A 13,159-nucleotide genomic window follows, 5' to 3' on the forward strand; every position below is an offset into this window, starting at 1 on the left:
ACTTTCTTTAACTTTCATAAGCACCCGGCTACATTAACACTTAAAGTTAAAGCTGCGTATGACTTTCGTCACCAATTTGTCATAAAATTGTAAAACCTGAGTTATCGCCTAAGTATCACGAATCTGTAAGTCTGTCTGTGATTACTCATCCAAATCTCTTTCCTCACGGTGAACAATTTTGAAGTGTACTCCACCATAAACACTCCATTTGTTTATAAACAGAGCCGGTAGGCCAGTCGGGCATTTTTGGAAATTTGTTGCGACGTGCATTGTGGGAAGCAGAGCTCCACGCATTATGGCTGCAGCGGCAACAAACACAGAAACAGCTTCATTGTCTCTTGCCACCGCAGCTGCCCCCCCCCCATGAATTGATGCTGTGCAGCGCTCGTGAACCCTCGGGAACAAGCATTGCACATTTCCGGTACTCTTGAGGCGTGGCTTCAGGGGCTTCAAAATGTAGCTTGCTCGAACCGTTTTTCTGGGATCTCCTACCCCACCTTTGAAAAAGAAACTGTCTATTTTGGTTTCCAAAGTCTTTAAAGTAAAAAAAATAAATAAATAATATGACTAATAGCATTTTGTTCGTTTATTTATTTAGAATATTGCAATAAAATCAAACTACGAAAGAATTATATTTAAAAAAAAAAAAAAAAAAGAAAGTAAACCAAAAGGAGTGGGATGAAGTTTATCTTATAATCTCCTGCCCCCTTACTCCATCCTTCATCTACCCTAAATCCCTTCGATTCCCTAATTAACTCAAAAATCCTCAGATATCAGACTGAATTCTGACTATGCATAAAACACAAATTGCTGTATGTATCGAGGATAGGCGGTCCATTTTGCTGCAGCATTTCATATTAAAATAAACTCTGTCCTTTCCATAACAGTAATGGTGCACATATCAAAAACAAAAATAAATTCTGTCCATTTCATAACAAAAATACACATGTTGTTATGTCCCAGGCTAAGGGAACCAGATCATAACAGAAAATGGCTCCTCTCCTTCCTCAAGCTTTCAATAAAAAAGGCCATGCAATCACTGTACAGGTCAATACATTTCATTATTTATTAGAACAACAAAAGGCGTCAGGGAGGACAGGGCCAAAACAACAAGCAAAAAGGTTCTCAAACAGAAAACTTCCTCACATAATAGAATCAAAAGAATAACAATTTCTAACCTTCCTAATCAAAACAGAAGAAAACAGTGAAAACAAAATGGAAAGTGGACTGTTAACACACAAAAAAACCCAAAAAAAAACAAATGGTGAATACTCTATTTACAGTATTTACAGTTATCAAAACTAGCTGACAGACTCCTGGTCAGCACTTCTGCACCACCCAGGTGACCGCATGAAGAAGGAGAGAGAGAGTAGCTTCCACCAGCTTCCTCCTTAAAAAGCTGCTGTAGCCAATCATCTTCTGTCACCTGGAACACAAGAAATAGACAATGTTACGGACATTTTCCTCTGCAGCTGGTGAATAATGAAATAGAGACATCTGCCAGCGAGATTCTATTTCTTTGTCAAGAAAGGTCAGTTCTGCACACGAGCAGCGATTGTGAAGAAAAGACCAAGAGCCTGATTTACTAAAGGTTTGCATGTGTAAAAACATGCACAAACTTGACTGTGCATGAAAAAACATGTTGAAGCGTATCTACTAACAGGGTGCACCGAGGTTTGAGCCTCTCAAATGGGCAAAATAGCTCGTGCAATCCATTTAGCGTGTTTGCCCTAATGAATTTGCAATATGGGCGTTTCTGCCAGAATGCACACAATTATTGGGAGGAGTAAATGCAAATATTTATTTAGTGCGTGCAATGTGATTTACCAAACCTGAAACTGATTGCGGTGGCTAATTTTGCATCTATATTTAGCGCATCTGAAAGACAGGTTTTAACTTTGCGCAAAACTGGCTGCAGTAGTTGTGATAAGGAGGAGGCATAGACACAACGCAGAGAACCAATCTGATCTGATCACATCAACATTTTTGGAGAGACAAAAGAAAAAAAATAATAATTTGAGACATATAGCCCCTCCCACTTTATGGGCCTGCCCCCATGCCTGGTTCCACCAGTGGGATATCACCATTAGGCCAGGACCAACTCCTGAGAGACGACTTTCCCTCTCCCTCTCTTTCTCTCTCTGTCTCTCTCTGTCTCTCTCTCTCTCTCTCTCTCTCTCCGTCTCTCTCTCTCTGTCTTTGTCTCTCTGTCTCTCTCTCTCTCTCTCTCCATCTCTCTGTCTTTCTCTCTGTCTCTCTCTCTCTCTCCGTCTCTCTCTCTCTGTCTTTGTCTCTCTGTCTCTCTCTCCGTCTCTCTCTCTCTCTCTCTGTCTCTCTCTCTCTCTCTCTCTCTCTCTGTCTCTGTCTCTCTTTGTCTCTCTCTCCGTCTTTCTCTCTCCGTCTCTCTCTGTCTCTCTCTTTCTTTGTCTCTCTCTCTCTCTGTCTCTCTCTCTGTCTCTCTCTGTCTCTCTCTCTCTCTGTCTCTCCCTCGCTCTCCCTCTCTCTCCCTCTGTCTCTCTCCCTCCCGCCCACCCACCCAGCGCTTGTGCAACGGGACGGGTTGTAGTTCTGCACAACACACACACAAACAGTGCTGTCCACAGTGTTGTGACTGGGCTCCTGAACCATCTACAGGGTGTCCCATAAGTCTCCATACATAGGAGACATAATACATATGGTTCTAACATGTATTTCTTTATATTTCTTCTTTATAGTTCTTCAGCAGTGGAGGACACGCATTGAAATGTGTTCCAGACAAAATGGCAGTCATATAGAGCATATTATATAAATAAAAATGGTTTATGTCAAGAAACGTTTATTTTTCCTATGTATGGAGACTTATGGGACACCCTGTATATCAGCACCGATGTGGAGGGTTTTCTCTCATGCCCACGGACTTAAAAGTTTTTGTTCATCACGCAGAGCGACATAAAGACAGAAGGTATTTATTTCAGTAATAACACACTTCACCACTGATAAACAACAACAGAGAAATGCCCATTCACCCCTCTGTGTGGAAAAACTGCATATTTATAAGTGCTGGGATATCCCAGAGCAGTTTTACAGCGTACTGTCTCCATGACAACCAGTAGCGCACACAAAATCCTCATTTAATTTGGGCGGTCTCCAAGACTTTGCGCCTGTTGTCATTTGCACAGGCAATCTTAGTTGATCACCCCTGACACGCAAATCAATAGCACGCACATATTTTAGTGCGAGCAAGCACATTTACGCCCGTTTTTGGCAATCTTAGGGGCCGTTTACATGGCGTAGGATTCAGTTGACTCCGGGAAGATTTCATCGCGGATTAGCCTTCTGTTAACATGGAAACGGTGCCTTGAGTGCCTGAATCCGGAAACTTTTGATACCAGGGTCCAGGGTGGAATGTTATCGATACGCTCCGCATTTCAGCTCCGTGTTAACGCAAATCGGAGCGTTCCGGGGTAAAATATGACGTCACCGCATGCGTGCGCAGCCAAGAACCGCCACTTAACCCACTCCAGGCCAGTTGGTGGCAGTAATGCTCCTCCAAGCTGGTTTGCCAACCTCTGACACAATAAAGCTGCAGAAAAAGAAGGAACAACCACAACAACAATGGCCGGTTTCAGAACAACATACGTACTGCTAACTGTGCTCAGTTTGCTGTCGCTTCTCCACCAAAAGTTAGACTTACTGCGTCTACACTCTTACCAGCGGAGACGCATTGCTTATATTCGCCAATGCCTCTTCTTCTTCTTCTCATTTAAAGGCTGTCTAAACCGGAAATCGTTTGTGCGCAGGCGCGTGTTTTACCGCCACTGTTTCACTACAGCTCTACATCGCCAGCTACTGGTCTGGCATGGTCACTACAGCGTATTCAGCCGTTCTCGCGGACTCATGTTAACGCAGATCATTATCATAGCGGCTTCGTCTTAACGCGGAATGATTTTATAACGCAAAGGAGAAATCTTTGCGGAATTAGATCCTAGTGTTGCCATGTAAACTTACCCTTAGTAAATCAGGCCCCAAGAGCTTCTCACAAGATCCACCTTTTATACGGTGAATCCCATTTGCAAGTGACACCTCCAGTCCCTTCAGTGGGGCTTTTGATTGAGTGATAGGGGGGTTTGGGTAAGGATATGGGAAAGTTAGCAGGCAGTGGGGGAGGGTTTTCAGGAAAGGATACAGGAACAGAGAAGGGAATTAGATAAAGAAGTTAAAATTCCATTACAATAGAGACACACACACAGAGTGGAAAACACCACTCTGTGTCCAGGAGGATACACGGCACATACAAGATAATACTATAAATGGCCAAGGGTCATAACAATATTAAAAAACAAACACATAACATTGATCACACAACCTCCTTTAATTACTGAATATTAACTGTAACTGTCGGCATACAGTATCCAAAGGGAAATAACAAATGCAGGCATAACTTCTCAAAAACATCATTCAGATTGCATTAGAATTTGAAGTACATGATTACTTTCTGGTTTGTTTTGATATTTATGACTTTATATGCTAATATTTACACAATAACTCCCTCTTTCTAGGAGACAAAAGACCTTATTTGTCACTTCCCAGACCCGGGGTGAGTATCGCACCATCTCGTCTCATGAATATTCTAATAATCCCATGGTTTGTACTCCTCTGATTAATGCCATTCTCTTTTTCCCACAGAAACACTCAGCTAACTTGAAGACTGCCAAGGCTGTCAAGTTGGATGCAGAGGTAGTACACACCATAAACTCCTTTGGCTTTCAGCACAATACATCAAGTTGCATGGTGTTCCCTGGTCTGACAACTGTATATTCATCTCCCGGAAACTTTGTGTCACTCAGCTGAAAAATTGATGGTGTTCATATGGTAATAGACTGAAATGTGGCTGACCAGCAGTTTTTCACATGCTGTACCAACATCTGAAGCAGGATTATGCTGATTATAGAAGTTCAGTGTGTAAACAAATTAGAATAATCTTGTTTTCAGATTTATAGTCAGGAGAGTATTTCTCTAGTGTATCAAATTCCATTCCCAAATCAGAACAAGTTGGGACTAAAAATTAAATTAAAATTGAAACGGTGATTAGTAAATCCTCTTAAATCTGTTACACTGGAAACACTAAAACCAACATTATTGGAAGTTTCATCTTATTATTTAGTTCGGTTTATTTCAAATATGCAATAAAACAAACAAAATAATCCTACTTTAGTCCGTAGTAATAAAACAGATTGTAAGAAAACATGAAAAACTTATACATATACAGTACACGAAAATAAAATAGGACTTCATTTGCATATTCGAAAAGAAGCGGGAGGATGTACTCCATTTGTTTGTTTTAACCCATAAACACCCAGTGCTACTTTTGTGGTACTTCCCAAATGAATTTTTCTCTAAATTTAACCTTTCTTGAGTGATTTATCGCCATTTATTGCAATATTATCCTCTGTATTTTGCATATTTTCAGGGAAAATTATATATTTTCCTGTATTTAAATCAGGCTGATCCAGGCCCGGTTCGGAAACAGGGGGGGGGGGGGGGGGGGGGGGCAAACGTCCTGCCCCCTCAAATTAAAGTTTCTGGAGGTAGGGAAAAACTGCACAGCAGCAGGAGGTTTAGAGGAACTAGTAAAGCACAGGTGTCAAACTCCGGTCCTCAAGGGCCGGTATCCTGCATGTTTTAGATGTTTCCCTCTTCTAGCACACCTGACGGTCGTTATCAGGCTTCTGCAGAGTTGGATGATAGGCTTATCATTTGAATCAGGTGTGTTGGAAGAGGGAAACATCTAAAACATGCAGGATACTGGCCCTTGAGGATCTGAGTTTCACACCCCTGTAGTAAAGCATCTAAGTTTCACAGTCTGGTTTTTTTCAACCCACGAGGCTTTTGTGGAATTATTTGACCGGACCAACCCACCCCACAAATAAACGGACATTCTTTTGACCTGCCCCAACCCGACCTGTGAGTAACCCACTTCACATCACTAATGCACACCACTGAACGCACCCCCATTTAATACCTGGACGGACCTGTCCATACACACACCACAGCAATGGAAAATATAAGGGTCTAATTTGTCCCACAGTATGAATTTGGAAAGTGCAAAAATTATACTAAAGTTATTAAGAGTCAAGTGTTTAGTTTAGTTTATTTCAGACACAGACATAATACAAAACATATGGAAGAAAAACAAAAATAATAATAATAAACAATACACAAATAAAAAATCAAATAATAGAAAAAAGAACAACTGTTGTGCCTGAGAGGGAGTAGGAAGAAGCCACTGCTTATCCAGTCCTACCCCCCTATTCCATTATCCATAAACACACCCCTACAAACCTGTACCCCCATACACTCACATACACAATGAATGAATGAATGAATATGTCACAGTTGTTTTAGTTCAGGTTCCACATACAGCCCAATTGTGATCTCAAGTAAAATAATAGCATAACTAGAAAAGCACTCAGAGAGCGCAGACCTCCACCAAGGCAGAAGATTTAGTGCAATTATAACAGTATTGTTCTACAACTTCTCATTTGTCCATGTGCATTATGGATCAGATCTACAAAGACACTAAACATTTAGTAACAGGCAGAAAAATTGTTCAAATTGTGCTAAATTTTCTTTAGACATTTCAGGTTGTTCATATTTGTTCAGTTTATTCACATTTTAGTGTTGCAGGATAGTTTGTAAATGTAAATATTTCATAATTTAATGTTATTTTTTGCACTAAAACAAAGAAAAAAAAATAAGTTGTTGATTCTAGATTTGTTTTTTGGCTTAATTCAAGTTTTTTTTTACTTAATTGAGGATTTTTTTTGGCTTAATTCAAGATTTTTTGCTAAATTTGAGATTTTTTGTGGCTTAATTGAAATTTTTTTTTACTTAATTGAAGAATTTTTTTGCTTAATTGAAGAGTTTTTTTTTTTTTACTTAATAGAAGATTTTTTCTGTCTTAATTCAAGATTTTTTCCTTAATTCAAGCTAATTTTTTTTTTTTTTGCTTAATTCAGTTCAAGACTGTGGAATTTTTGCACTTGGCAAAAACATCCCAGGGGCCGAACAGGGACTCTTTGGCGGGCCACAGGTTTGACACCCCTGGATTAGAGCTTCTAAATCAGGGTTTTTTGATTATCACATTTCTTAAGTTCATATAAATGCGTTAGATCTGATTATTATATCCCTGAAACTCAGTTTAGGGGATATAATAGTTTTACTCCGAACATCGCCACCGTTGGATATCCTTTGTGTGAACACGATAACTTGGACAGATTTGGTTGGATTTCTTCTCCCTTGATAACCAACATAGGAGACCCCTAGTGGAAGAACCCTATCGATTTCAGCTTCTCTATGAGTTTTATCAGTCATCCAAATGGGGGCGCTTTAGTTGAAAATCAGTTTTTTAGACATAAACCAAGCAATAACAGGCTGATTGAGGTAAAATTTGGTTCGTATTGATCGTTTTACAAATGTCCATTTTCTGTCTACCATCCAGAGTTCATGTGGTGTCATTTTCATTCACTAGATGGAGTTTTGTGGGAAAAATGGGTTCTCTGACCATTATTCTACCACTATCAGGTCCATGTAGCTCAAACTGAGTTCATATCGATTGTCTAACAATTATCATGGATAGATTTATATATAGCAGAGGATTGGGGGGGATTTCGGGGATATACTCTTGCTCTCGGCCACTGACAGTGTAAGCATTGTTACAATTATCAATTATTTATTAATTATTTCTCCCAGTTATCAGACTTTTATGGTCACGTAAATAGGCTGAGCGACGCATCAAACAAGTGCATATGTCTTTGTTCATTGACGCGACCCCAGACCTGTTGCTGGTAACAGTCTGGATGGTCCAGAGTACACAGTGTATGTTTCATCCAAAAGGCCCTGGATACTGGCTGGTCTGAACACAGTCCATGTTTTCAGGGAGTGCTGGTTCATCCCAGATGCTCCCGAACCCTGAGAAGTCCACAATACATCCAGACACTGTTAGCTGAAGGTTTCCTTTTGGCTCAGTAAAGTCTGAACTGGTATTTGTGGCTGTAACTCTGTATTGTCGAGCTTGACAAAGTTTGTTACAGTAAACCTGATTAACCCTTAGGGGTCTGAGCCTGTTTTGGCCGTTTTTGAGTACTTTTGATTTTGTCTTTCTATACTATATAAAGAAATGTTGGCTATACCCATGTTTGGTATCTTTTTTTTCAGCACAACTTCATCGAAATCATCTGTCTATTTTTTTTTTTTTCACATTAACCTACTATATCAACACAGAAGGACAAAAAAACACACAAGAAATGTAAAATCTGATATGAAAAATTTATATAATTTCTTGCATAAATAACACAAAGATGTTTAACAAACCTTTTCAAAGACTTTAAAAGTGAATATTTGTTCCAGATATTAGGTATATACAATCAAAATTGTAATAAATTAAAACTATACTCAAATATTTGACATAAAAGCAGATCTTTACATAGGCATTTTCCCCTTTTTTCTCACCCCCCAGGTCCTCTCATGTTCCGCATCTGGTTCTGGTGTGGGTCATTTTCACCCTTACCTGTAACGCTAATGCAGTCTGTGGGTTTGAAGCCGCAGATTCGACCAGTTTTTTTTTTTCCATTTTGAAAAAGGACAAAAAATTACGAAGATATGGTCAGAAATATAACACTTGCTTTATATCACTATAATAACACTATATCGCTTGTTTGCTCCGGTTTCAAAACGTCATATCTCCAGTTGTATTTGCTCTGTCAATATCAAATAAAACATGGGAGAGTGGTTCAAGTGCGCACTTTTGAATGCAGTTGTCCCCAGTAGTCTACATGACCAACTTCTGACGCTACGATGTGTTAAAAATGTCATGTGATTCAGTCATGAAGCCGTGACCATGGATCCCTAAGGGTTCATAGCCTAACCTTTGTGTGTGTGTGTGTGTGTGTGTGTGTAGGAGCAGACCAGCATGGCCAAACTGGGTCTGGAGCTGCGTCTGCTGTCATCAGATGTGGATACAGAGGTGGAAAAGTGGGAGGAGCAAGAACACGAAATCGTCCGACAGAGCCAGAGCCTGGCCAGTATGGCGTACAACATGTACCTGTTCACCAGGTATGCAGCCCACGGCGACCGCACAAAGCACACGCTTCACACACCTGCGGCTGCCTCAACCGTTACATTCATTTCGGGGCTCAACGTGGTAAAGCCTCTTAAGCATCCACATGAATCTCTTTAGAGGCTTAGTTTTAATGAGATTCTTGAGCCTCCAGCTATCGATATCTGCCAGGCGTAGTTTGAAGCGCTGGCAAAGTTGACGTGGCTATGAGTCATTCTGACAGTAAAATCGGTGCGATTCATCAAAGTTACAGGTTTTGTTGATTGGTGTGGATGCATTTTGTCCTCATCCATCTCTCTCATCTATGTTTCTCCTCCTCATTTTCTCTGTTTCCCGTATTGACTCCCTAGAGGGGAGGGGCTGCTGAAAACAACACTAGATCTGTTTCATCAAGCAGAGGTAAGTACATCTGGTTCTGCCTGTTATCGGTCCTTCTCTCCACCTTTTGTTCCATTTTCCTCCTTTTTTTTAAAAAATAAAGTTGCTAATCGTTAGCCTCATGGCTAACGAATGCATAATTGCCTAACTCATACATAAATGAACAAAAGTATTGGGACACATTAAATCCAGGTGTTTCTTTTCTAACAGGGGTCTGGGATACAAACAATAATGACAAATATAAAAATTCAAAAATTTATGGGAAGTAATTCTTGTAGGATCAAAAAAAGAGTTTGTTCGAGGTGCTCTTTGGAAAAAGGAAATTATAAAGTAGATACCAAACTGGAAGAGAACTCCAAGGAACTCTCTTTAAACATTAAAATGCGTGTTTCGGCCTCAAGCTTTCATCAGGAAGTCAAAACGTTTTGACTTCCTGATGAAACCTTGAAGCCGAAATGTATAGAAGTGTTTTTTTAAGGTCTAGATATGACCATGCCATGGTCATAAAGGCATTTTAATGTTTGAAGACAGTGCTTTGGAGTTTTCTTCCAGTTTGGTATCTAAATATCATAACATAGTTTTATATTGTGATAAATATCATTTCATTGCATTGACTAGTTTGGTTTAAACTGTTATCTTTGCTTCCAAAATGCCTCAGAAATGGTTTTTATTCAATTTCTCTCAACAATGATTTCTTTTTTAAATTTTTTTTTATCCATGACTGATTTTAATTGTTCTACCTCTAAATTTCCAATAAATTTTTCATGCTCTGACTAAATAATAATTTTCTACCACAATTAACCATCTACTTTCTTCACATCTCACTGAGGAAGAAAAATCTCCCATTAAACTTTAAGGAAATATTGATGCTTATAAACTATATCAGTGGTTCCCAACCTTTTTTGGCTCGTGACCCCATTTTAACATCACAAATTTCTGGCGACCCCAGACATTCAAAACTGAGACTTTTTTTTTTTTTTTTTGCTAAAACTAATTTGTTTTTGATCATGTCATAGTTTGTTATACTGTATTGCAAATAAACATTAATTTTAGATGACATTTAGTCTATATAATGTATATTATTATGGTCGGAGGCAGAAAATCCAGGTGTAGATTACTGCACAAAGTGAGAACTTTATTTTCCTTGGTCAGGATATGTACAGTCAGTCCAGCTTGGATTTACAAGGCTGACAGTTAATACTGAACAAACAAGAACTCAAACTATGAATTATGAAAGAGCTGCAGCATCTGAAACCGACCACAATGAACATTTGAAAGATAAACAGTACCACAGTGCTTCAGTTTCAGCTTCACAGTTTGTCATGTCTGTTATGGATTGAGATTGTCTCTCTCAACTCACCATATATTTTTTTATAAGTAAGTTTTTGTTTTTTTTATCAATTACTAGAAATTTCAGGCAACCCCATTTTAATTCTGACCCCAAGGTTGAAAAACACTGAACTATATCTACAAAAATATTGGGACATATTGTGGCTACAGCTGTAAAATGTCCTGTTCATGCTGATTTAAGATATAAACGTCAATATTAATAATCAATATGATATTTATCACAATATAAAACTATATTATGATATTTGTCATTGTTTTGTATCCCAGACCCCTGTTAGAATAGAAACACCTGAATTAAACAAGTCCCAATACTTTTGTCCATTTTGTATATGATTTAGGTAATTATGCTGTGAGGCCAATGACATGAAAGCCGGGCTGATCAGTGCGTTTGTAAAAGCTGGCATCCCTTCATTTACTACCCTCTTGTGGATCTGATAGCGTATGACCAGGTCTTATCAGTGAGATGGAAACAGTGTGCTCCCAGCTCCACTCAAACATATAAAGTGATAACAAACAGGGATGTATGGAGCTTGAATTGGGATCATTGCCAGTAATGTGCAGTAATTTGTAGAATCAGGGGCCAGATATATCAGCCCTGGTTTATTCTATTTTGGGAGAGCAAGCGAGATAAGAGAAGAAAAAAGAAAGAAAGAAAGTAAGAGACGGGAAGGCGCACTGATAAGAAGAGCAGAGAAAAAGTCAAATCCCATAATATTTACTGACTCAGTGCTTTTCTGCTTTCAAATAGCCTCTTGGTGAAAGTTAAAAGAACTGTTGTTGCGATTGTTTTTGTGAAAGTGCTTTTGATTTCATCTTTTACTTCCAACACTTTTAAGGTTCTTTCTGAAGAGGGCCTCCAGCTGTGCTCATCTCTGCGTACGTTTTCTACTCAGGTATGTAGTCCTGTGATAAATGTCTCTGGGCACAGTTTTAATACTATATACTATTTTATCACAGCATGTTTTAACACAGACTGATAAACCCTTTTTTTTTGTGATATAAGAATGCATGGTACACACATCACAAAACACAATTGTATTTTCTATACACTCTGCTCATGCTTTTTAACCCTTTGTAGGTCACTCATAGAAATACTCTAACGTTTCAACCTTTGTGTGTTATTGGAGGACATAACCAGACTTTATTACTTTAGTGAAATTTTAAAAAAAAATTATTTATTGTCACATAGAAAATCGCAGTCAATGAAGTTACCATATTTGGTTCCTTACCCGTAAATGGCAAAAAAACGAAAACCAAGAAGTATATACAGGGTGGGGAAGTAAAATTTACAATATTTTGAGGCAGGGATTGAAAGACAGTGTATGACCAATTAGTTTATTGAAAGTCATGAGAATTTATTTGCCACAAGAAAATTGACATAATAGAAAATGTTTTTATTCTATGTGTCCTCCTTCTTTCTCAATAACTGCCTTCACACGCTTCCTGAAACTTGCGCAAGTGTTCCTCAAATATTCAGGTGACAGCTTCTCCCATTCTTCTTTAATAGTATCTTCCAGACTTTCTCGTAATAGTTTTGCTCATAGTCATTCTCTTCTTTCCATTATAAACAGTCTTTATGGACACTCCAACTATTTTTGAAATCTCCTTTGGTGTGACGAGTGCATTCAGCAAATCACACACTCTTTGACGTTTGCTTTCCTGATTACTCATATGGGCAAAAGTTTCTGAAAAGGTATGGATAATAGTGTTAGGTATGATTATGACATCAATATATGTTTGGTTTCAAAACAATTGACGTAGTGCCTGCTGAGAAAAAACAACTAAATGTTCATTGTAAATTTTGCTTCCCCACCCTGTATAAAAAACAGGGTTCCCGCAAGGTCTTAAAAAGTCTTAAAAGTCTTGAATTTACAAATCTGGATTTATTCCCTTAAAGCTGTGGGAGACTTTCATCACCAATTTTTCATCAAATCTGTAAAACCCCAGTCATAGCCTAAGTATCGTGGATCCATAAGTCTCTCCTTGATTACTCACCTGAGTCTCTTGCCTCACAGTGAACAATTTCGAAGTGTACTCCACTATAAACAATCCATTTTTTTACAAACAGAGCCGGTAAGTAACTCGGGCATTTTTGGAATTTTGTCGTGACGTGCATAGTGGGAAGTGGAGGTTCACGCAGCCACCTGGCAGTGGCAGTGCAACCATATGATATCACACGGCTGCAACAAACACGACGTGGAAACGGCTGGAGCTCCACTTCCCACAATGCATGTTGCAACAAAATTCCGAAAATGCCCGAGTTACTTACTGGCTCTGTTTGTAAACAAATGGTTTGTTTATGGCGGAGTACACTTCGAAATTGTTCACTGTGAG

At 38.9% G+C, this 13,159-nt stretch overlaps 1 protein-coding gene across 1 annotated transcript in view; it reads left to right on the forward strand.

Annotated features, from left to right (window-relative positions):
* The window catches only part of ctnnal1 (catenin (cadherin-associated protein), alpha-like 1), a 237,406-nt gene that overhangs the window by 203,390 nt on the left and 20,857 nt on the right, over window positions 1-13,159 (forward strand). Inside the window, exons 12-16 of the mRNA XM_030147833.1 lie at window positions 4,539-4,576; window positions 4,666-4,716; window positions 8,939-9,093; window positions 9,448-9,496; window positions 11,662-11,718. Coding sequence (XP_030003693.1) covers window positions 4,539-4,576; window positions 4,666-4,716; window positions 8,939-9,093; window positions 9,448-9,496; window positions 11,662-11,718 — 350 coding nt within the window. The remainder of the gene's footprint in view (window positions 1-4,538; window positions 4,577-4,665; window positions 4,717-8,938; window positions 9,094-9,447; window positions 9,497-11,661; window positions 11,719-13,159) is intronic.

This window comes from Sphaeramia orbicularis, chromosome 11 (assembly GCF_902148855.1).
Source record: "Sphaeramia orbicularis chromosome 11, fSphaOr1.1, whole genome shotgun sequence".
NCBI classification, from domain to species: Eukaryota; Metazoa; Chordata; class Actinopteri; order Kurtiformes; family Apogonidae; genus Sphaeramia; species Sphaeramia orbicularis.